A 23,783-nucleotide genomic window follows, 5' to 3' on the forward strand; every position below is an offset into this window, starting at 1 on the left:
ATAAAAAAAACTATAGCTTGCACTGATTATTCTGGTCACAGGTCTTAGCCCTATTGAGACCCGGGGGAGGGGGCTTTTCACGCCCCCGCTGACTTTGAACACTTATTACTTTTTCAGGGTTCCACCAAACGCTACCAAACTTTGCTAGTTTATCTAAAATTTATCCGAGAATAATTTGTTAGAATAGATTGTTGTGTCAGGAACTTGACATCACCACAGCAACGGCATTTTGACAGGCATGTTTTCCCAAATTTGTAATTTTCGTATTTCTATTAATGAAAATTAACTTTAATGCAAATATTTTCACCTTTTTACGGTTGGTAAGCACAGTTCTATTGATTTCAGGTACTTTGCAGTAATTTTGGGTGGTTTTCTTGCGTTTTGGAAAACTTTTGAAATCCAAGATGGCGGATCCAATATGGCGGCTGTTTTGACATCGTGATGTAATTGCACGTGATGTCACGTAGTCATCCCACGTGACGTATACCAAAAGACAAATATTCTGACATACTATACATCCTATTAGCTTCATTGTGATTGCTGAAAGTTATTCTAGAAGCTACATGAGGGGACTCGTAGTCGCCCTCGGTCCAAGAAGGACCGAGGGCGATCCAAGAAGGTCCAAAAAACCCCGGTTTGAGGGGCCGGGTTAGTTTTTTTTTTTACTTTAGTAAAAAAAAGCTCCTCTGACTGGCTAAGCTTTGAAACAACTGATAACTTCCAATATCAAATTAAGATTTCTAGATATTAATTACTATGATATAATCGTTTATTGTTTTAAAGCTGTTAAAACCTCGACATGTTAAGTTTAAAATTAACAATAACTGCAGCAACAGAAACCTATTGGATGTGAACTATAAGAGGTCAAAGATGCCCATTATTTTGCAAAATGTCCTAATAGAATGAAGTGCGAGTGTTTCGGCTCTGAATGTGGACAAAGAGGAAAATCAATCATTTATTGAACTTTTGTTTCTTAGGCGTTTCAAAACTAGACTGCTTTTATGACTACGTAGTGAAAACCGGTTGAAAATTAATGGTAGGAAAAAACCGTTGTTATTACTTAAAGAAGCCTTGAGGTCTATAGAAGTTTTTTCATGGCAACAGGGAAGTGAACAAGAACCCGCGATAGGATGGGATACCACTCTCGCTCATATCAACCGTTGCATGAAGGCTCCAGGAGGACTTATTGGGATCACACTAAACCTAAATGCTAGAGCAAAGTTTTTCCTAAGGCAAAGCAAATGGCTGGGATGTCTTCACTGATGCAGCTTTTATTTGACAACGCGGAGACAGAGTTATTGATTGGTTGTTGACCACGGAACTTTGCTAACCCGTTTAAAGAAAAGAGTAAAGAACTTTACAATTGTTGTAACCAAAGTGGTCATGATCATGCCTGAAGCAATGAAGACTGATCTTTGCCATAAAAGTGAGAGAGATAGGGCACTTTGTAAGATCTTTGCTTAAGACAGAATTCACTCGAACATAGTGAACCGCTGGTCCCAGAACAAATAAACTCAAACTTCTTCCTTGGAAAGAAAGCGGAAAGGTATCAAAGTACCGGTATCTTGCAATGATAAAGTGGTCGAGTTTCAAGACTAATGATAGTATGCAAGAGCCAGACCTGAGGTTGATGCCAAGGCAGTGATAGGGCAATCTAAGTTATCTGTAGTACCGAAATCTATGTTTGCACCCGATGGTATGATGCTCCATTATTCCGCAAAGAGCTCGTTAATGAGAATTCTTTACAAGCATGGAGGTGAATCGCAGCAGAGAATGAACACGGCAACTCAGAATAACGTAGATGACATAATAAATGTGGACGCGGAGCCTAAACTGCAACTACGAGTCCCTGCTGTTGACGCGCTGTGGCAGAACTGCAGTACCTTGATAGGTCAGACTTTATTAAAGACTGTTCATAGTCACTGGCGTTGGCCAGAACCACCGTGTAATTGAACTTGGGTCCATTGCTAGCGCTCTTGGCAGTGCTAAAATTGCAGTACTATGTGTAGCCTGCGAATACAGCAGCCTCTCATTCGCGTAGTAGCGAGAGCGAATGAGAGGCGGCTGTATTCGCAGGCTAACATAACTGGAGGTTTTTTCCTGATAGTCTGCGTGCTGAAAGGCCTTCAGAGACACAGACAAGGACTTAATTAATGCTTTGGGATGTCTTGGAACGACGCTGTATCCAGAATAGAAGACAGTGGCTCTAATAGAACAGTATGTTTGCCAGACGTTTTAGCTCAGAACAAACATCTCGACTCATGATGATAAAGACATCATGTGGTAGATGTGCAAAAAGAACAGGCTACCACCTGCATTTGTACGCAGAGTGCACTTTATGAAGCAATTCTCTGTGCCCTTTACCAGATCATCGCTTTTAACTACGACGGAGTATGCAGTCCTAGGTTGCCAAAGCCAGATGGTTACGGATGGAAAAAGAGGGAGGAAGAATGGACGACTGTAGCGATGCGTAGAAAGTTTACCCACAAAACTTGCTACAATCTGAGAGGGGAATGGGAGGGTCTGTAGATATTATATTACATATATTGAAAAGACGGTTTTTACTAGCGTCACTAGACCCTGAAAAGTCTTTTAATTTCGTTACAATTGCCCAACGCCGGGATATTCATTGATTCCTACTGACATAACTTAGAAAATGTTTGGCGAGGGGACGGGAGACACTATGGTTTCAGGTCTGTTCCAGGTTCAATGAACCACAAGAAAATGCAGCCTCGATTTCATGGTCACGTGATCGAGACTATCCATATTAGTTAAGATATTCTTTTGGACATCTCAAACTATCGAAACTGCTAATAATTATTCTAAAATACCAATAAATACCACATTTTTTGAAGTTTATCATTCAGCCTCGTTTTCATGCTAAGCCAAATAGGCGATGTTTTTCAATTCCCCTCTGAAGGCCTTTGCACGGGTTACAAGATTGCCGACAACATTTATCGTGTTCCTTAGGTTCCCCTTAACACTTCTAAACTAGTCGGCAAAAATCTTCACGAAATTCCCACGGGAATACCATTGCTCCCAGACTAAAAACTGCGCTATCCAATGGATAGTGATTTATCCGGTGGATAGCGTCCTTTGAACAACCGGGGCCAGGTGTATTACAGCGCAATTTACTCGCAACAGTTTCGACTTTAATAGTTGCCTTTTAACTTCTGGATCACTTTCGAATCTTACCTTCGTTAACTTGTGTTTCTACACAACGTTTCTCATTTCCCCGAGCTTCCACTAGATTTTTTTTTCTGTGCGAAAATGTTCCCTACTTAAAGAACAGCCAGCTAATACTAGGACATATCTGAAGGGTAAACTCGTGTAATTTTTTACGCGTTGTAATGTTGTTTTCTATTTTTTTGCGCCTTAAACGTGCAAGTTTGTCATGACTAACCCGGCCACGTCTGCGGCCGTGACAAACGGGACGGACAAAGGATAAGTTCAATGCAGAGGGTCGCGAGATGGAGGCACAAATGAAACGGCACTCGCGAGAGTGACAAGCCCAAGACTGGTCGAGTCACTCGATCACACAAACCCCGACTTTTACCCAAGGACATATGTGGCTCTAGTAATCTTGCTTACGTATCCTGTATTAACATGTGCTGCAGAACATTGGCTGAAAACCCCTCTTCGTAGTACCATGTCAGAAGAGAGGCTATCCTCCCCGGCAATTTTTAACTCAATTTCCCATTCAGTAAGCCTCCTGTAAATAAAAGGTTGGCATATAAACGAAGTCATTTGCTAAATACTTGACGTGACCTTTTCCTGGAAAACTCGGGAAATCGCATTTTTGAGCCCCTAAAAAATAGTTTCCGGGTGGGGGAGGGGGCATGCCCCCAGACCATCCTAGCAACTCGCGCAACCATTTCCATAATTTCAGACATATACTATCTCAGCGGAGGTACCTCCATATTATAATCAGAATGGGTATATTCCGCTGTGAAGGGCATGGTTTTCAAGCAGTTTAGTCTCTTGATAAGGTACAGAAAACAGAGAGTTCTAGTTCGCAGTAGGGTCAGTCAGAGACCTCCTCTCGCAGTATTTTGGGGAGTGTTCACGTCTTGTATACGATAGGGTTGCAGAATGCATCTGAACCTGGTCGGGTGAATGGTATAAGCGGCACACCCACCCAAAAAATTCACGGAGTACCCAAGATACCGTAATTTCTTTTACACATTTTTGGCCATGGTGCGTACACTGTATTTCGTTCATAATTGTTGGGCGTTTTTCGGCGGGTTACTATCGCGAGGAGGTAAGCGTTTCAATATTGGTTAGGCTTCTTTTTGGGAGACATTTTAGTCGATTACACACTGATGTTTTGGTTCATGGCTGCAATCTTCGATATATTGCAGAGAGAGAACAATAGGGTTTTAGAAGGGCAGTAATCATATATATGATATCACGATGTGAATACAACTTGAAATGCGACTTCCTATGTGTTTAAAATTCTCGCTAGAGAAACTAACCAGAACACAAAACAACCACCAAACATTTCTTTGGGAAAGGAAGTTTATTTCCAGAACAAGAAACAAATGCAGGAAAAAACTACACCGGAAATGAAACTTCAGCCCACATAGGGTGGGAGGGAAGGGTAGAAAATTATCCGTGTAATCAAACTATCAGTAAACTTATGCGAATCAACCGGTTAACAATTCCAACTGAGGTACGCCCTTTTGTAACGTACAATATATACAATGTCCATTAATAAGTAATAATTAATAAATCATGTGATATACACGCCTCGCTCAAATTAATTATTTTAAGCTGGGCTAAAAATATAACAATTCTCGCTAGAGAAACTAACCAGAACACAAGACAACCACCAAACATTTCTTTGGGAAAGGAAGTTTATTTCCAGAACAAGAAACAAATGCAGGAAAAAACTACACCGGAAATGAAACTTCAGCCACCAACGAGGAACCCCAAATAAAAGAAGATGGTTGTCTTGTGAATCAAACTAGAGAAAACCTAGGTATTGTGCAAAAGACGAAGCTTCATCTGCTCAGCGACTTGAACCTTAGCTGGCAACGAAATTTCTAAATAGGTCTTGTAAGCATCAGACGCCCAGTCGCCAAAAATCTGAATGAGTTCGCCTGGAACTCCACAGTGAAACGCAAATGTGGCCGCCCCCCTACGAAAACTGTGTCCCCGATACAATTTCGGAAAAGAAACACCTGCAAGGGTCAACTTAGCCCTCAAAAAGGAAATAAACTCGCCCTTGTGCAGAGAGACAAAATTACCCCTACGTGAAGAATAAGTAAACGCGGGTGCCGAGCGAGTAGCAGGGAAAAAACTAATCATGCGCGAATACATGGCCACTGGACAAATAGGAGAGTTCTCTAATCGTACTAAAGGTAACATTAAGCGACGTTCCCCGAACTGAATAGTTTTTGACCATTTAAATAACACTAATAAACCCGCCTGGCACTCAAAAATATCCCCTCGACAAAGGTGCTGGACCTTGTCAAAACGAGAAGCTGCTTGAGGGATAATGTTGGAAACCCGAGCGAAAAGGAAAAAGGTAAAAAGGAAGGCACACATAAATGTGACCTCTTTTCCGTCGGCAAGGTCAGTGACGGAAACCAACTGTGACAAAATATCGGGGGTAATGGGGGGTGCACGATTGGGAGTATGTTTGACGGTACGCTGAAGACCTTTCAACGTCAAACGAACCTCGTACGATTGCAGGAAAGGGAACTCAAAACCCGCAACTAAATGCAAAAGCTTAACCCCACTTAAATAGTTTCGAATAGACTGCGGAGTAAGTGATCGACTGAGAAATTGACAATACAATGCAAGAACATGAGCAGTGGCTGGAACTGGTGTTAAGTCAAAATATAAACAAAATGCTAAATAACTTTTCCACTGCGATCTATGATTCTTATGAGTTCCTGGTGCGTACGCATTTAGTCGAGTGCGCTTTAAGTCTTCCTCTAGCACAAGTCGTTCAGCATCTGTAAAAGAACAAAAGTTACAAATCACTATTGAGCGTAAATAACTCATCAGTGACAGTTTCCTCCTTAATAGAACCAGCGTCGTCACATTCTGCGGCAAAAAGTGAGGAATACTTGACGACGTCCAAATGCCATCGGGATAAATAGTCTGCAAGTCGGTTATTTACCCCTGGCAAATGAACCGCTCTGATCTCAAATTCTTGCGAAGCAATTTCAAGCCATGCGTTACGCAGGATTGCTCCCATTAACGGGTCGCTAGTCTTCCCGGAGTTAATAACTGCAACTACGGCGGTATTATCACAGTACACTTGCACTCGTAAACCAGCCCAACGCGCGCCCCACAAACGAACCGCAATTAAGAGAGCTAGAAATTCTAGCTGATGAATAGCTGGAAACTGCTGAAGGACCCAGTCTGGAAATGGAGCATGGAAAACCATGTTACCACAAATTCCGCCACATCCTGTCAAACAAGCGTCAGTCGCGAAAACACAATCAGGAGCTGACCACGGAACATCCAAAATGATTGACACTCCATTGTAGACAGCGATAAAGTCAAGCCACCAACAAATGTCTTTCCGAAATTCTTTATTCAGGGAAACTCGATGATGATTGTGATTAAGGCGTTTAAGCAGATCAATAATTCGCATGAGAAAAATGCGACTGTTCTTTACACATTTCGACACAAAAGACAGTTTTCCGAGCAACGATTGCAGTTCTCGCTTAGTGGCCTTTGTCTTGTGTGACCACGTTGTTAGTAACTCTTGAATCTCAAGTAAACGTTCGGGATGAACCGATTTTGTCATGGCCAGAGTATCAAACTCCACTCCTAAACAGGTCGCACGTGTAGTCGGCGAACAAGCCTTACTCGTCGATTCTTCTACTCCGAGTTCCACCAGTAAGGGTTGCAAAGAACAAAAGGCGGTCGCGGCTCTGTCCGGAAGCTCAACGCCTTGAAAATCGTCCAGATAATTTAACACGTCAAAACCCCGCCGAGAACAAATGTACGAAATACCGCTCGTAATGCGTTGACAGGCCATCGCGGCCGACCGCAAGCCCATAGGAAGCACGACATCAAAATAATAACAGTCATTCCAATGAAAACCCAATAATGGGAAGTCATAAGGATCAATGTAAAATTGCCGATAGGCTTTGCGCAAATCACATTTATAAATCAAACAACCTGGTCCCTTCCGAGCTATAAGACTAGCGATATGATCCACCATAGGATATGTCAGGGAAAACTCCACCCCTTCGTGCAGCGATTTATCAATTCCAGCGTTGACAGACGTGCTCAAAGGCCAACTCAGGTCAAGGATAATTCGCCGCTCAGTAGAATCTTTCTTTGGAACAGAATTAAGAGGCGACACCGCCAACCGTCCTGAAAATGGAGGAGATGAAAACGGACCTGCCACAGAATGTCTCGTAAGCTCCGTGTCAAGATAAATGTCTAAGTCACGCGGGTAATTGGTCGCGCCAGAGTGATTGCGCAACTGACTGACAGGAAAACCGAACTGTTCGTAATCATAACCCACTGGCCAGCCAAATTCAAGATAATCAACGATAACATTGTCATAATAATCACTAAGATAAGACCTCCACTGCGGAATGTTAAGGTTTGAAACTAATGGTATCCGTAATCCTCTGTAATTAGGGAAACCAGACGCAAAAACACGCTCGTGAAGCTCAACCACGTCGAGACTAAAATTCTGACGTTCACGACAAACACTAGCCTGCTGCTCGGAAGCCTGATCACAAACACCATTTTCCCGTGAAAGTGTTCGAGATTGTACAAGTGAAGAAACAAGATCCTGGTGCTTGAAAGCCCTACCGGTCGCTCCGAGCTCACTAAATAAGTGATCTTGAGAAAAGGACGGTTGAAACTCACAACTGCTTGAAAAAGAGTTCTCACAAATAGTTAGAGTGTCCTGATCACACAAGTCCGGAAAAGATGTCCTGGAGAAATCGTGTTTGTCCTGATAACAGAATTCATGAAAAGGTGTCTTATGAAGATCTGGATTGTCCTGAAGACTATTGAGGGTCTGAGCAGATGTCCTGTTTAAAACACAACTGTCCTGAAAAGAATTCCTGTTAAAATCGAGAAAGTCTTGATCGCCGGAGTCCTGAGTACCGGCAACAATAACGTCTTGAATAAACGGAACAGCGGTAATTCTTGCTAGTCATTCTTTTGGTTTGTTTGGGCAATCATCGGAATATTCGGAATGCATCCGTTTAACCTTGTCCTTCACCCAACAGGCCGCACAAATATGACACAGCCATTTCTTTTCCCCTTTAAGCAGGGCGTAATGATCCTTTGAGTGTGTGCATGAACCCTTCTGATACTCGCGGCAAAACAAAACTGCAGTGGAAGTGGAGGGGGCGGGGCGCTTCTGATCTTTCGTCTTCTTGTGCGAACCTGCGAGCGTACGGTTTTCCAGATGAAGAAAAGAATCCCCCCAGTTAAGCCGACCTCTTTCAATTTCTAATAAAACCGCCGCATGAAAGCTACGTACGGCTGGCCATTCGTAGACGGACGCCAGATACATCAAAGCGCCCAAGTGTTCCGTGCGATGTGTTCGTTCATGAGAAGTGATTTGCGGCAACAATAATATAGCACTGTACCCCGCAACAAATTCCTCTAAAGTAAGCTCATCGTAGGTAACGTTTTTAGAAACATAGCCTAAGCTCAACTCGCTTTGCGGCCAGAATTGTCGCCGTACTACACGCGTAGCAATTTTGGCTGTTTTACCAGATTTCAGGTTCCGCTTACCTCGTTTCTTTCGGGCGTTCTGCTCAGCTGACGAAGAATCGTCGTCGCTGTCCTCACTGGACGTAGAATCATCAGCGGCGGCTGCAGAGGCGGAGGAAGTCAGACCCATTTTGCTAAGACGTTTCTCTACGTCGCGCGATAAATCCTCAAATTCACGCAGGTCTCGTGGAGAAATTTCTTTGTTCTTGTCTTTCCTTGTCACCTTCCTACTCTTGATCTTGCCAGAGCCCGTTTCACGATCCCGTTTGCCCTGCTCTGCTAAAGTTTCCTGTCGTAGCTCGGCCAACTTCTTTTTCAATGAGATTAACTTTGTTCTTTCGCGGGCTTCGTCTAGCTTAGACTTTTCTTTGACAATCAAAGCTTCTAATTCTTCTACGGTTTCCTCTGGCGACTCGTCGTGGTCGACGTCTTGTTCGGTGAGCACATGAGATTCTTCAGTGTCACGCTCTGAGCCACTTAATTTAGATCTGGCACTCATGGTTTTACCGCGTACGTTAAGTGTCCTGTAATTTACACGCGTAGACCGTGGCCGTAAACTGTACATAGAAAATTATCCGTGTAATCAAACTATCAGTAAACTTATGCGAATCAACCGGTTAACAATTCCAACTGAGGTACGCCCTTTTGTAACGTACAATATATACAATGTCCATTAATAAGTAATAATTAATAAATCATGTGATATACACGCCTCGCTCAAATTAATTATTTTAAGCTGGGCTAAAAATATAACAAAACACGATCTCCTTAAAATCCAATTCACAGTCTTGTAGAACTTTTTTCTTTTATTGCTCTAAAGTAGAATGTACTCAACTTGAGTCAGTGAAATTTCTGGCCACGTTGGTTATTCAAGGCGCGATGACCAACAATTTCAGTTAAATATTTCCGTTTTGGTTTTGAGTAAATATCGTGATTTCATTGTGCTTGTCAAGTCTTATCAGAAATGCGACCGTGACTAGCCTTGACTCTGCAGCAATATTTTATACTTTAACTTTCTTAATATAGTTAATGGTTTGAAACCAGGAGTATCAGTAGGTCGTCCCGGGTAGGTCGTAAAGTATGATCGTCCAGGTGAGCATTTATACAATGGCTGTGCACGCACGTTATAAAATCTTATAAATCTGAACGCTTTCTTGACACATGTAGCTGCTTTCACAGGCGCGTAGGAGGGGGGGGGGGGGGTTCGAGGAGTTCGAACGAACCCCCTTTGGAGGTTTATAATGGAGGACTGAAAACACAAACTGTTGATTTTCAGCAATTAGTAAGTAAGCGGCCTCAATATATCCTAGTGACCTAGTATTATATGTAGTCAAAATAATCCCATCGTTGAAAAATATTTCCTTAACAGGCGTTCAGGATTTGATAAATGGTCGGGGGACCCAGTTGATACGTGTATTTAGTGCATAATGACGCTGCTTTTAGTACATTGACGGTGGAGCCGGGGGGTGGGGGCTTAAGCTTTTACCCTGAGATGCTTTTGCAGCACACGTCAAGCTTTTGTAAAATACAGAGACAAGATAAGCAAGGCTGACACTACGTAGAAATGAAAAAACCTTAACGGGACAACGACATGATAGAGTCCAAACTGAAAGTCAAAAATGCAAACTCTGGACAGCTGTTTCGACCTGATTGGGTCTCTTCAGCAGAGTGTATGCCGCACAGAATAGAACAACCAGCGCAAAGACAGTTGTCTATAAAGTGCTCGTGGTAATGACAATCCGGATGGGCTCAAATTCAAACACTCGCCCATTGATCACAGCCGCGTGACTATTACTCAATAGGTCAAATCATGTCGTTGTCTCGATAAGGAAAGTGAGAATAGACAGAACTATCCTTACACTGAAAACATGGACAAAACCATGTGAAAAACAACACTGCAAACATGGACAAAACCATGTGAAAACAGTGAAAATGTACAGCATATCGGATCTAAAAGATCTACGGTCCAAATAAAACTAAAAGTGACAATAGAAAGCAAGGGACCGCGGACGAAAATGCTGCTGTGTACGTAGGAGCTGGCGACAGCTCTAATCAGCCAAAAATAAAAATACAGGTCGAAACAGCTGTCCAGAGTTTGCATTTTTGACTTTCAGTTTGGACTCTATCATCCCTTGCTTTCTATTGTCACTTTTAGTTTTATTTGGACCGTAGATCTTTTAGATCCGATATGCTGTACATTTTCACTGTTTTCACATGGTTTTGTCCATGTTTGCAGTGTTGTTTTTCACATGGTTTTGTCCATGTTTTCAGTGTAAGGATAGTTCTGTCTATTCTCACTTTCCTTATCGAGACAACGACATGATTTGACCTATTGAGTAATAGTCACGCGGCTGTGATCAATGGGCGAGTGTTTGAATTTGAGCCCATCCGGATTGTCATTACCACGAGCACTTTATAGACAACTGTCTTTGCGCTGGTTGTTCTATTCTGTGCGGCATACACTCTGCTGAAGAGACCCAATCAGGTCGAAACAGCTGTCCAGAGTTTGCATTTTTGACTTTCAGTTTGGACTCTATCATGTCGTTGTCCCGTTAAGGTTTTTTCATTTCTACGTAGTGTCAGCCTTGCTTATCTTGTCTCTGTATTTTTATTTTTGGCTGATTAGAGCTGTCGCCAGCTCCTACGTACACAGCAGCATTTTCGTCCGCGGTCCCTTGCTTTCTATTGTCACTTTTTGTAAAATGTTTAGTGTACTAAGCCGGTATGTATGCATGAATGTATCAAGTTAACAAAACGCCGATAATATTGTTGTTATGACTAAACATACCTGTTGTTTTACACTCCATCGAGTTTGAAATATTGACGTGCACAATGCTGAAAATAACATTTCCGGGCCTCTAGATTTCAAAATATTCTGGCGACATGCCCCAGACCCCCCCTAGAGGCTCGCGCCTTCGGCGCTCGTATTTAATAACCCCCTTAATAATTATTTCTATCAATACGAACACCCTTCCAAAAACCTCAGCTACGCGCCTGTTTCAGGTGCCCAACTCGCTAGATTACCGGCCGAAGGAACTTGGGATGAATAGAAAATAGCGGTTATCCAAAATTCCAGAAAAGAGGACAACCTCGCAAGATAGCTAAACCCAAGTATTTGGGAAAAAAATTCCCGGAAATCTCAGTTCCATTCGATTTTGCTCCTGGAATTTCCGGAATTTCGGTTGAATGGCTCGCATTGCGGAAATTTAACATTTTTCTATTTTCTGGAAACTTTCCCAAGAAATTTTTTGTACCCATACCATTCGCTCCTGTTCCAAAATTTCCGGATCTTTTCGTCATGAAAATCGCCCATATAGCTGGAGCTTTGTATGATTTGATGACGTCAGATAAAAACCACCAATAGGAATGCAAAGATTTTATTTAAGCGGGAAGATCATAGATCAAGACGCCGAGGACGCCATTTTGGAAATGAATTGCATGATGAAGAAGAAAGACGTTGATTGTTTATCGCCGTATTATTATAATTCTAAGTAGTGAAATGTGCAGATAAAAAAGGTAAGGTTTCCAAATTTGCTTTTCTTAGTTTTCGATTTTAATACTGTATGTTCCACTCACGTAGACTTGTTTAATAGACTCGATTAGACCCGGGGTATCCAATCGAACAAAATCGAACCAAAAATCAATCGAACCCAATCGAACACCAATCGTTCGTTTGGGTTCGGTAATCGCACAAAATCGAACATCTATTTTGCTGTGAGTTCGATTTTCGAACCAATCGAACATAATCAAACATAATCGAACACAATTGAACTCAATCAGGTTCGATTTTGTTCGGAATCTTTCTCTGGAAAAGTAAATCACGCAGGACTAATCAAAATGAACTTCAGTTATGGAATGGAATAAATATAAAAACGTCCAAATATCTAACTGAATGTCAATGTTTAGTAAAATATATTTGGTAGAAGAGAACAAAACGACGGTAAAATAACTGAAATGCACTATTGTTTACATTTATATATTAGAAGGAAAGATATCGTTTCTGCCCTTCTTTTCACCGTTACACTCAAAAAGAAGTTGCACCATTTCATTCACTGCAACACAGCCAGTTGTGTTCAATATGTGAAGGACACACATTAACGCAGTATAAACAAACAGGAGTTCGATAATCGAACGTTCGATTGAGTTCGATTGTTGGTTGTTCGGTAATCAAACGTTCGATTGAGTTCGATTGACCAAATTTTATTGTGAGTTCGATTATGTTCGATTACCGAACCCAATCGAACGATTGGTGTTCGATTGAGCTCGATTACCGAACGTTCGATTGGATACCCCGGGATTAGACCGTGGATTCTCCCGAGAACAGCTCATGGGCTGCAATCCAAATCGAAGGATCGCAAGGTTTTTGTAGCGAATTCCCTCCACAGTAATGCCAGGACTTTAAGCTTTATGGTTGGTGTACGGTGGTTTGAGAAGAGAAGAGACTCTTTTCAAGTATATTCTCTCTAAGAGAGAATATATTTGAAAAGATATGTAAGCTTATAAACACGCAGTGAGCAAATATGGGTCAATAAGAATTGATTCATGCGTGGCGCGCATACAACTAGTACTTGGGCCAGACGAGGATGAGAGTTCAAACTCTCGCTCTCGTTTGGCCTGAAACTCTCATGCGCTCTCATCGACTTTGAACATACTCCAATTGAAGAGCTGCGGGAATAAACGGCCCCTGGACTTTCTGACTAAATCGAACATTATCGAAACAGCTCCAAATTGCGCATGCAGGTTTGTTTACGTGTGCTTAACAATGTCCTGTCTTTCATTTCACTGGTCTTTGTTTCGTTTTTGAAAAATTACACATGCAAAAAGACAAGGTTTTTGCTCGCGCGGCTTCTTTTGTCTTTTCTTTTACAAACGATAAACAAAGGAAACCTTTTGTTTCTCAAAACGATGAAGTTAGCTAAAGTTTTGGGATTACAGGCCTAGCCCCAACCCCTTAGCTTAACCCTAGCGAAAAAAAGCTTAACCCTAAACCCCAAGGGTTAGGGTTAGGGTCTGACGCTAGGGTTTCATTTCAAATTTAGGGTTAAAAAGCTAAACCCAAGTTTAAGGGTTAGGGTTAGCGTTAGCGTTTCAAGCGGCTAGCTTTCACTGCAGTCTGCTTGCGGTTAGCTTCTTTTTGTTGTTTCGGGCAAGACTATTTTACTCTGTTACCGTTAGCTGTAATTTTGAGGTGAAAGTGAAATAAAGACCGATTGTTGATTGAATACGTTTGCTCGTGTTGTCACATTATACTAGTTTTGCTTTCAGTTAAGTGCCGCCAGCTTGCTCTCACTTCTATCTCCACTCCTTACATCATCACACATCTACAAAATCCCGCGAAAACAAGATAAACTAAGGCACGAATCGATTGATTGATTTATTGATTGATGAATATTTAATGAGGCACAGAAAATAATTTTGCGAGGGAACGTCCCCTGCGAAACCTATAAAGAATTTTTTAGTCTAAAACCAGGTCACTTCTCGGCAACTTTGTCGCGGCAGAACCCAAGCGGACCCTGCAAAACTCGCGTTGACGAAGTTCCCGGCAAGAAACCTCTTGTTTTAGGCCTTCTATGCGGCCAGGCTCAAACTACCTTGTTTGCAACGTTTTTTTCCGAAGCGCTAAACAGCGCTGTTGTACAAAACAAAGGCAGAAACATCACTCAGTTCTTCGAGCGATGCTGTAAACTTACGGGTATTCAGACTTAATGATGTCCTTCAACCACCTGGCAGCCGCAATCGAGCTAAAACTATAAACTTTTCCGTTTTACTTTCACAGGCGCCATTTCGCTTAATTCAAACTCTTCCGCCTCTAACATGTGACCTTACGTCACAATGCAGTATCCAGTCCTACTCTACTCAAATCAACAAAAAAACATGCGCAGCGAGTCGAAAGAATGCTTGTTAAATGGTTTCTCGTCTTCCGTAGACGCTTAGAAAACCCTACAGGGAAAGATGTACACGCGATGCGTTGGAAAACTCAGACTGCTAGCTGACTGGAAGCACGTAAGCCTGCAAAATGCCTTTTTTTGCATACATAATTTCTGAAAAACGGAGAAAAGGCCAGCCGAATGCAACACAGGACAGTGTTTAGCACACGTAAACAAACCTGCATGCGCAATTTGGAGCTGTTTCGATAATGTTCGATTTAGTCAGAAAGTACAGGGGCCGTTTATTCCCGCAGCTCTTCAATTTTTATGAGAGTTGATGAGACTTTTTTCTCTCATTTGGCCCGAGTTGATGATCGTCGATGAGTGTTGATGAAACCTCTCATGAGAGTCAACTCACATTCTTGTTGTTGCTGGAGGCTATGCCTCGAGCAACTCTTATGAATCTCTCGTGCTCTCGAAACTTCTCAAGTTTAGCCTTTTCACTATAATTTGTTGCAGCTCATGTTTGGATGAATATTATTTGGGAAACACGCTTGTTCCCCTTCGTTTTTGTTTTCTCTTTCTTGCTGTCTTGCTGGCTACAAGTTCGATACCAAAGCAAAAATTTGGAAGTTTTTCGCTAGAATATGCCATTTATAATTAGTTGTTGTAAAGACTGTCTGAAAGTAAACAACAGGAGCTTGAAGCTATAAAAGAAACTTGACAGGAACTTTGCAAAAATGTTTTGGAAAACATGCCCCCAGACCCTCCTAGGGAAAGGGGCCTTTTAACCCTATCCTGCGAACAGGCTTTGTGGTGCACTCAGATGGCACACTGTGCCAGCAACGACTGAGGCGCAAAGCTGTCTGAGTGTTCCGGAAAGCCTGTTCTTAGGCTATACAACCCCTTTTGTGGTCACAGCCAATCTCTGTGGGTCACCACTGGATTTTTCTGCCAGTGACACCACATTTCAGAATTTGCAAGCTGCAGATGGTACAAGTTGCTTGTTCTGAGTGTGCAATTAGTGGCCATTTTGATTTTCTGGCCTGCACAGGCCTGTAGTCTCCTGCAAATCAAACAAGTGACTTGGAGCAAGTCTGAACAGCCATTAGCTACCCAGGCTACAAGTTTTTCTAAACCAAACATTGTTTCATTTTACACATGTAGGATTCTAACAGCAACAAAGGGAAACAGTAGCTTAGAGTAGTAACAGTTCAGACATTGCAGATATATAAAATGATTATTAATAATAAGCTCTCTCTGTAAACAAATTTGTGGCTCAGGAACTGACCATGTCAAAAAGGCGGCCATCAAAGGAAATAACAGACCCCGCAAAGTTTAAACACATTAAATCTTCCAGTGGACAGGAACAAATAGTAAGTACATATAATATTCTGTAAATGCTGGGCAAAAAGAGACTGCATGGATGGAGAATCGAATTAACAAATGGTAAACGTCACAGCATTCACTATTGATTTAGGTTTTAACTAAATTTTAAATTAGATTATTGTTTATAGTAGATTCTTAATTTTTATAGTACATTAGAGAGGGCCACAAATTTATTAGTTGTAAAACTATTACGTGTAACCCTCTATAAATAAAGTTTGATTGATTGATTGATTGAGTTACAGATGCATGCGGGAGGTTGCTAAGCACAAAAGATGCGTAAGAGTCGCCCGAGGCGACAGCCGAGGGCGACAATAGCTTTTTGAGTGCTTAGCAAACCTCCCAAGTGCATCTGTAACTCAATAGTGCACGCTGTGACGTTTACCATTTGTTTTATAGCACAACTTTTAGGAGACTTATTAAAGTTTCTTTGAGGTAAAATTGCGTGCGCTTATTTGAACAATTATTTATTGAATCATTTGAAACTTGCTTTATACCTCAAAGTCTTTCAGCATTATGGAGAAATGGTTTTTCTTATGTTTAGCTTTTCAAATTCACAGAAAAATCGAGAAAAGAAGTAAAAACTCGTGAAGTAGTGGAACTTTCTTGTGCCATGTTGCAACAGATAAGCGCGCACGCTCAGGTTGAAGCATACCTCAGCGTGCACCCATGGGCAAATAGTAGACGCTAAATTAACCAATCAGAACGCGTGCTTTACTTTAGTTGTGCTATAACTACAGTTGTCTTTAACTCTTAACAGGCACCCATATTGTTCTGTATAATTTATACAAACATTTGCATTATATTTGTGTTCTGTTGGAAGTCCAGGAATCTTATCGGTTTTCCCATTTTTATCCATTTTCTGATAGAACATGATCCTCCATTCCTTGAAGGGAAATAATATTATTCTTGAGATTTTGGTTTAAGAACACATTAAATTGCAGGTTTCGGACTGCAATCCTTTAGTGTGTTTACTAAAACAATTATGTTTTTGAAAGAAGTCAATTTGTCTTATAAGTAAACCTATTGTGTAATGCTATATAGAAAATATATTCTGAACCACTGTTAAAGCACTTAACAATCAACATCCATACTCAGATGTCTCTGTTCTATTTTTTCTAATACTGATTTGTAATCATCACTTTCTTTTCTCAGAGTCGACATGATAATCAGTTTTTGTTTCCTGACAGGTTTGTAATTTATTTGTGTGTTATTAACTCTTATTTTTGTAATGACCAATTTTGCAGTTTATTTACTACACATCTTATAATAGGTGAATGATGATATAAACATAACAGCATAAGGAGGAAACTAATCTTTTCTCTATGTTGTTTTGTTGCTTAGTGTAAACCAGACTTTACTATCTGTGAACATTTTTTCTTACATAATCTCACGTCATCACATTTTTATCAGTATTGTTCTTTCTGCCATGTTTTACCATTAATAGTCTTTGGGTTTACTTACATTGTGTAGTATACCTTCTCATTTAAAATATCATTTTTTGTTATACATTTATGCCTATTACTCTTTTCATTCCTTTACCCTGTTTATCTTATTACAGTGGTTACTCCGACTCTCAAGATAATAATGAACAATCCATGGAAGTGGATGATGTGTCTCCACTAGCTGCAGAACCTAGCTACAAGTAAATAATGTTGTATTATATTTACTTTTAATATTTTTAGCTTTGTATGGTCCCAGTATCAGAGTTTTGTAGTAGGCATTGGTGTGATTAATAGGCCATTTCCGAGTTACCCTTTGCCTCTGTTTCATGACGAGTCTACGTGCGAAACCATTCATATGAAAATGAGTTTCACCTACAGGTCCATTTTCATGCAAATCAAACTCATTTTCATTTGAATGGTTTTGCACTTACACTCGTTTTGAAACAGAGGCAAAGGGTAACTCGGAAATGGCCTATTGACCATGATATAAGTTTGGACTGGGTGATAATTGCCATCTCTTTAGAATATAATCTTGACACCCCTTTTTTAACCTTAAACTATATCATTTATTTTTCAGTAATGACTCAGATGTTCAATCTGACTTGAAGGGCATTTCCCAAAAGAACTTCTTGTTGTTTTGTTGCTAGTGTGAATCACAATTATCTGGGGCCATTTTATTATTTTTTTACACAATCTCACATCATTGCAAGCTTATCAGAATTTTTCTTTCTGCAATGTTTTATTATTAACTTTAAATAACTCCTTAAGCCCCAATATCACATACAAATTCTCCTGACTGATCTCCATACATTTTCTTATAGCATTGTGTGGAGAATTTGTTAAAAGTTCAGAGCTATTTTCCTTCGATGACAATTTTATTAATTCTCCTAACCTCTTCTTTTGATTTAGTATTGATATTGTGAGGAGAAATTTGATGTTGGTCACTCCAGGACTTAAAGCCAGTTAAAGGGTTAAAATAAATAGTCTTTGGGTTTGTTTCATTGTATAGTTCACTGACCTACTCACTTATTTACTCAAAATATTATTTTTTTGATATACTTCTATCATTGGACTTTACCCTGTTTATCTTATTACAGTGGATACTCTGACTCTCAAGATAATAATGAACAATCCATGGAAGTGGATGTGTCTCCACTAGCTGCAGAACCTAGCTACAAGTAAATAATGTTGTGTTATTTACTTTTAATATTTTTAGCTTTGTATGGTCTCAGTATCAGAGTTTTGCAGTAGGCATTGGTGTGATTAATTGCCTTTTTAACCCTTTACCCCCTAAATTAAAGCAAATGGTCTTTTTTCGTAAATTAAAAAATATAAACTTGATATCAATATATGATACACCATTTGAAAGTTCTTGATCAGAAAATTTCATAAAAAACTTGAACAAATAAGAAGGAAGTTACAGTTTTGAAAGAAGTTGCTTGAAAAATTAAAAAGAAAAAGATTTAAAAAATTGTTTCTCTCCGTATATAGTAGGTATACCCCTAAACTATAGCTTATTGTGCAGCTCTCAGTTTACTGATAAATTTCAGTAATGTTGCATGTCACCTATTTGTCAGGCAAAAAAGTTGCAAAAGTCATAGGGGTGGTCAACCATGTTACAAATAGGGGGGAGGTACATTTTTATGCTTTCAACATGCAGATCTTTTGAAGACAAATGTGGTGTCAAAAATTCAAATAAATTGCACAAATATTGACCAAGTTATGGCACTATGTGCCAATCGGCACTCTTAGGGGTTAAAGGGTAAACCGACCATGATTATTATTTTAAGTTGGTTCTTATTAAGATGGGTCTACATCCACTTTGGACTGGGTAATAATTGCCATCTGTAGAGTATAGTCTTAACCCAATTGTAATCTTAAATATTAACCTTAAACTACAGATTTCTTATTTAATAATTTAGTTCATCCAGGGCTCAAGACTAACGGTAGCCAACTAGCCAAAGGCTACTAAAATTTAGGTTTTGGATACCAGGTTTAGCATTCCTACTAGCCATTTGGCTAGTGAAAAACTCAGAAAAGTCAACTGTTCTTGATAGAAATCAATATGCCTGACTAGTGAAAAACTACTTTTGGCTAGTAAAATCTGACATGTCACTAGCCAGTAAACCAGTGAGTTAAAAAGTTAGTCTCAAGCCCTGTCATCATTTATTTTTCAGTGATAATCATGACTCAGATGTTCAATCTGAAGAAGAACATTTCCCAAAAGAACTTCTGCTTATAAACAAGAATAAGGACAGTAATCAACCATTGATTACAGACACAAGCAGTAACAATTGTGTAAACAACAGGTATTATCAATACACATGCAGCATACATTGGCATGATTACAGAAGCCATTGTAGCTTCTGGTTACACTAAAGAGTATATTTTTTAGTTGTTATATGTATTTGCTTGCAGAGTTTTGACTAGTAATATTATTTATGGCATTCACTGTATATGCAAGCTTGTTTGTCAGCAGACAGATTGCAAAAGTACAAATGCATTTTCATGCCCATGTAATGAACTCAAGCTTTTATAATCGTAACTCTAGTTCTTTGCACTTGAACAGTCATTAAACTAACAGTTCACTATCTTTCCCTTTTTGGGTTTGTCCTCCCAGCATGCAATCTGTCCTTTAATGAAAGTGCCTCGATATCAGGTTCTGTTCTAGATGTACATCCTTCTCTTTCTCTACACAAAACAACATAAACAAATGATTGGCATGATGCCAAAGAGCCTGGTTCTGAGACATCCATTCAAGTTGCTGTCCATTCTTATAAAGTTCCTTATGTCCAGGTGCCTGTCTGAGGGTCATAATGCTTTGACGGTTGACATCTTTGCTCTTAGGAAAGCGCACAGTCAATGTGTTGATCCAAGCGTACATTGGGGTGCTTGTTGACCCGGCCTGACCAATTGATGAAACTGATCATCGATGATAATCGATACCAATATTCAATAATTATAATCGATGCCAATTAATCGATTGATTAATTGGAAATCGAACTTAATTTAATCGATTTTCATCGACTCATCGATTTTCATCGATCCGTTTTTTATTTGGTTTGATTCAATATGGGTGTTATTACATCAACTCGACTCTTAAAAGCGAACAATACCTCATTTATTCTTTTCGTGATATACTGTTAAATGGGGCAAGATTTACACTAACGTATAGATTACTTGTCGATAATTGTCCACGGATAAGTAACTTTAAACGTGTTCCCACGCTCTCCCCGTTTTCTCTTAGCCACAAACTCCTCTTCAACTTCAACGGTGAAGTTGCAGGCATGGTAGCCTTTGACCACGCACTAAATAACAAGTGTAACGTCCATTGCTTTATCCCCGGCTTTATCCGCTTCTTCAGACATGTCATTTTAGGATTGTGAAAATCTATGTCCAGATATCTTGGAGAATTGTCCACGGGATGCGCAAGTACGCAATAACAATCGATGAAAATCGATAGCAATCGATGACAATCGATGTAATTAAGGAAATTTTTATTTGTGACTATCGATTGGTCATCGATTGGTCAGGCCGGGTTGTTGAGCTTGCTGGCTAGGAGCCTGTGTCCTCTGATTGAGGTGGATCATGGGAACTTGGGTCAGTTTGTTGACCAGTGGTATCATTTCCAGTCACGTTGTTGGCACGATGGTCACTGTCAAAGATTATGAATTTGTCAGGTGTCCCACAAGCATATATGTGACCTCACACGGGAAAACGTACACTAAGCCTCAAACGTTAAACGGAACAAACCGTTCGTTCTCCGTTTTTTATCCGTTTAACGGTAAAGTAAGACCGTTCGAGCATTTAACGAAACCGTTCAGAAAAGTTTTCTATCCGCTAAACGGAAAACTTCAACCGTTCGAAAATTTTAGCATCCGTTTTCTCGGCAAGACCTTTTCGTTAAACGGCAAGTCATTTCCGTTCAAACATTTTTAGCAACGCTCTTTAAACCTATTAAAACAGCAAGCACTGTCGTATTTATTAGGCTATAGGCCCAGACGCTAAACTACGCTAAACTTTTGGCTATCAAACCCTGAAGAGTCTAACGAAAAATACCCTACATACTCGGCTACAAGTACAAGTCGAGACCCAATATTCTGTTCAAACTTTAACCAAGCGCAGCAAATCTTTATTACATCGCATTTCTCTCATTGAAAACAACAACAAATCACAAATAGAATATGAATTTAATGTGATCGGCGTTTACATGCTGGAAGCATAATATTATTGTAGTCAAAACGATACTTACGAATAAATATTTACCTGAGTTCAGAATCCTATCTCAAACAATCACACGTTCTTCCGTAGAATTAAACGGTAATCGATCATCATCAAAATCTAGTCGTTTTTTCAAACAACTAAAAATCTTCAAGACCTTCAAGTTCAGAACAACACAATACGGAATCGGTGAATTCCGGATGAAGCCGTCAGCGAACAAATCAAGCGACCCACTTGAACTGTGGTGAGCTTAAAATGTCATCAAAACGAAAAACGTATCCTGAATCCGATCAAACGCTCCTGTGTGTTTTTTAGAAGACAACTGTATTATAAATTTTCGGTTTTTGAACTGGTTTTGAACTAAAATTACACGCAGCCGATTTCTATCAGCAGATCGTGTTGCAATGTTTACTCTGAGTCGTGGGATAGTCCGGCGGCTTAGCTCCTGAATTGTGCGATTTTTGATACAAGCACCAAACTTTGCAGGATTACAAGCATCCGCATACTAATGAATTCTTGATATAGTGCCAACGACAATTTCCTATTTTCAGCTAGTAAACAGCAAATGAAATTTTCAGCCGAGAGGCCCCCCTGCCCCTTCCCCACGAAGTATTTCTTCTTGTACTTTTATTAACCTTTTATTGTTGATTTTTATTCATAAATACAGAATGATGTGAATGCTTTTAATTAGGCTTACAATTGTTATTTTTTACCATCTGTTTGATACCAATAATTAAATAGGAAATTATTGCATGGGAAAAGATTTTTCGTTCCCCGCCCTCTGCTCCCTCGCGTCTTTCGTTTTGCGCTAGCGTCCAGGTCTCTCGATGGGTGAACCGTTCGCTAACAGAAGAAAAATAGGAAAATATAGAGCTGTGAACAGTCTAAATTACAGCATTTCATTCTAAATTTTGTACATGCGACTTGGTATCACTACCTGGCATAATAGTATTTGTCTATAAATCAGGACAAACAAATATTTCACGAAATTTCATATCCGGGAGGGGCGGAAAGTGCCCGCGCTGACTTTGAACGCTTATAACTTTTTCAAGGTTCAACCAAACGCTACCAAACTTTGCAAATTTATATAAAATTTATCTGGAAATACTTTGGTAGGATAAGTTGTTGTGTCAGGAACTTGACATCACCATGGCAACGGTATTTTGACAGGCATGTTTTCCCAATTTTGTAATTTTCGTGTTTCTTTTAATAAAAAATAATTTTAATGCAATTATTTTCATCCTTTTACGGTTTTTAAGCACAGTTTAATTGATTTTGAGTACTTTGCAGTAATTTTGGGCGGTTTTATGACGTTTTGGAAAAAATTCGAAATCCAAGATGGCGGATCCAAGATGGCGGCAGTTTTGACATTATGATGTAATTGTCACGTGATGTGACGTCATCTTCTCACGTGACGTATACCAAAAGATAGGTGTTTGGACATACTATATATTCCCTAAGTTTCATTGTGATTGCTTAAATATTCTGGACGTTGCGGAGGTCTGAAAAGATCCAAAAATGCCCGGTCTGAATAGGGTTAATAAATTAAGGTTTCCATGGAAACCGGTGTTTTTCGGGCTTGGCACTATATCTGAAAAAATTTCTGTTGGTGACCACTTTCATTGTGCCAAGTTTCATGCTTGTATCAAAAAGTGCACAATTCAACTAAAATTTCGAGCTAAGCCGCCGGACTAGGAACAATCGCTTCTGATTGGTCAGTTTCTGACGTCGCCAAAACAAGTGAAACTAAAGTCTAGTCAGCTCACTGAAAGCGTTGATTGAGTCACGAAAGCGTTGATTCTGCAAAAGATTAAGGTGAGGCAGCAGAAATAGTCTTGGGCAGAAATTATGGAAGAGATTGTGAGAAAATCGTTCAAGACATGCGGGACTTCGAATGTTCTCGACGGTACAAAGGACGACTATATATACGCCGACAAATTCCACGTGACAGTCGTTCGCTCGAGACATGTTTTGTCAGGGAAGCGGCCGTATATTTCTCTGTAACTTCTTTCTTCTACAGTTATAAATCTTCTTTTTAGAAGGATGTTCATGTTTCCTCATTTACATTTAATAATTTGAGAGACGGAAATGTAAATGTAGCTGCATTTGCTCTGGAAAGGATAAGAAAGTTGGACTTGTTGCCGCTAGCAAACTT

General features: G+C 40.0%; 1 protein-coding gene across 1 annotated transcript in view; it reads left to right on the top strand.

The window, feature by feature from the left end:
• The first annotated feature begins 12,116 nt into the window (after positions 1 to 12,116).
• Positions 12,117 to 23,783, top strand: part of LOC144663343 (schlafen family member 13-like) — a 33,363-nt gene continuing 21,696 nt past the window's right edge. The window contains exons 1-6 of the mRNA XM_078524250.1: positions 12,117 to 12,225; positions 15,860 to 15,952; positions 17,118 to 17,152; positions 17,524 to 17,607; positions 18,505 to 18,585; positions 19,585 to 19,716. Of these exons, the coding sequence (XP_078380376.1) occupies positions 15,869 to 15,952; positions 17,118 to 17,152; positions 17,524 to 17,607; positions 18,505 to 18,585; positions 19,585 to 19,716 (416 nt within the window). The 5' untranslated portion in view covers positions 12,117 to 12,225; positions 15,860 to 15,868. The remainder of the gene's footprint in view (positions 12,226 to 15,859; positions 15,953 to 17,117; positions 17,153 to 17,523; positions 17,608 to 18,504; positions 18,586 to 19,584; positions 19,717 to 23,783) is intronic.

Source organism: Oculina patagonica, chromosome 1, assembly GCF_052425735.1.
Source record: "Oculina patagonica isolate OP01 chromosome 1, crgOcupat, whole genome shotgun sequence".
NCBI classification, from domain to species: Eukaryota; Metazoa; Cnidaria; class Anthozoa; order Scleractinia; family Oculinidae; genus Oculina; species Oculina patagonica.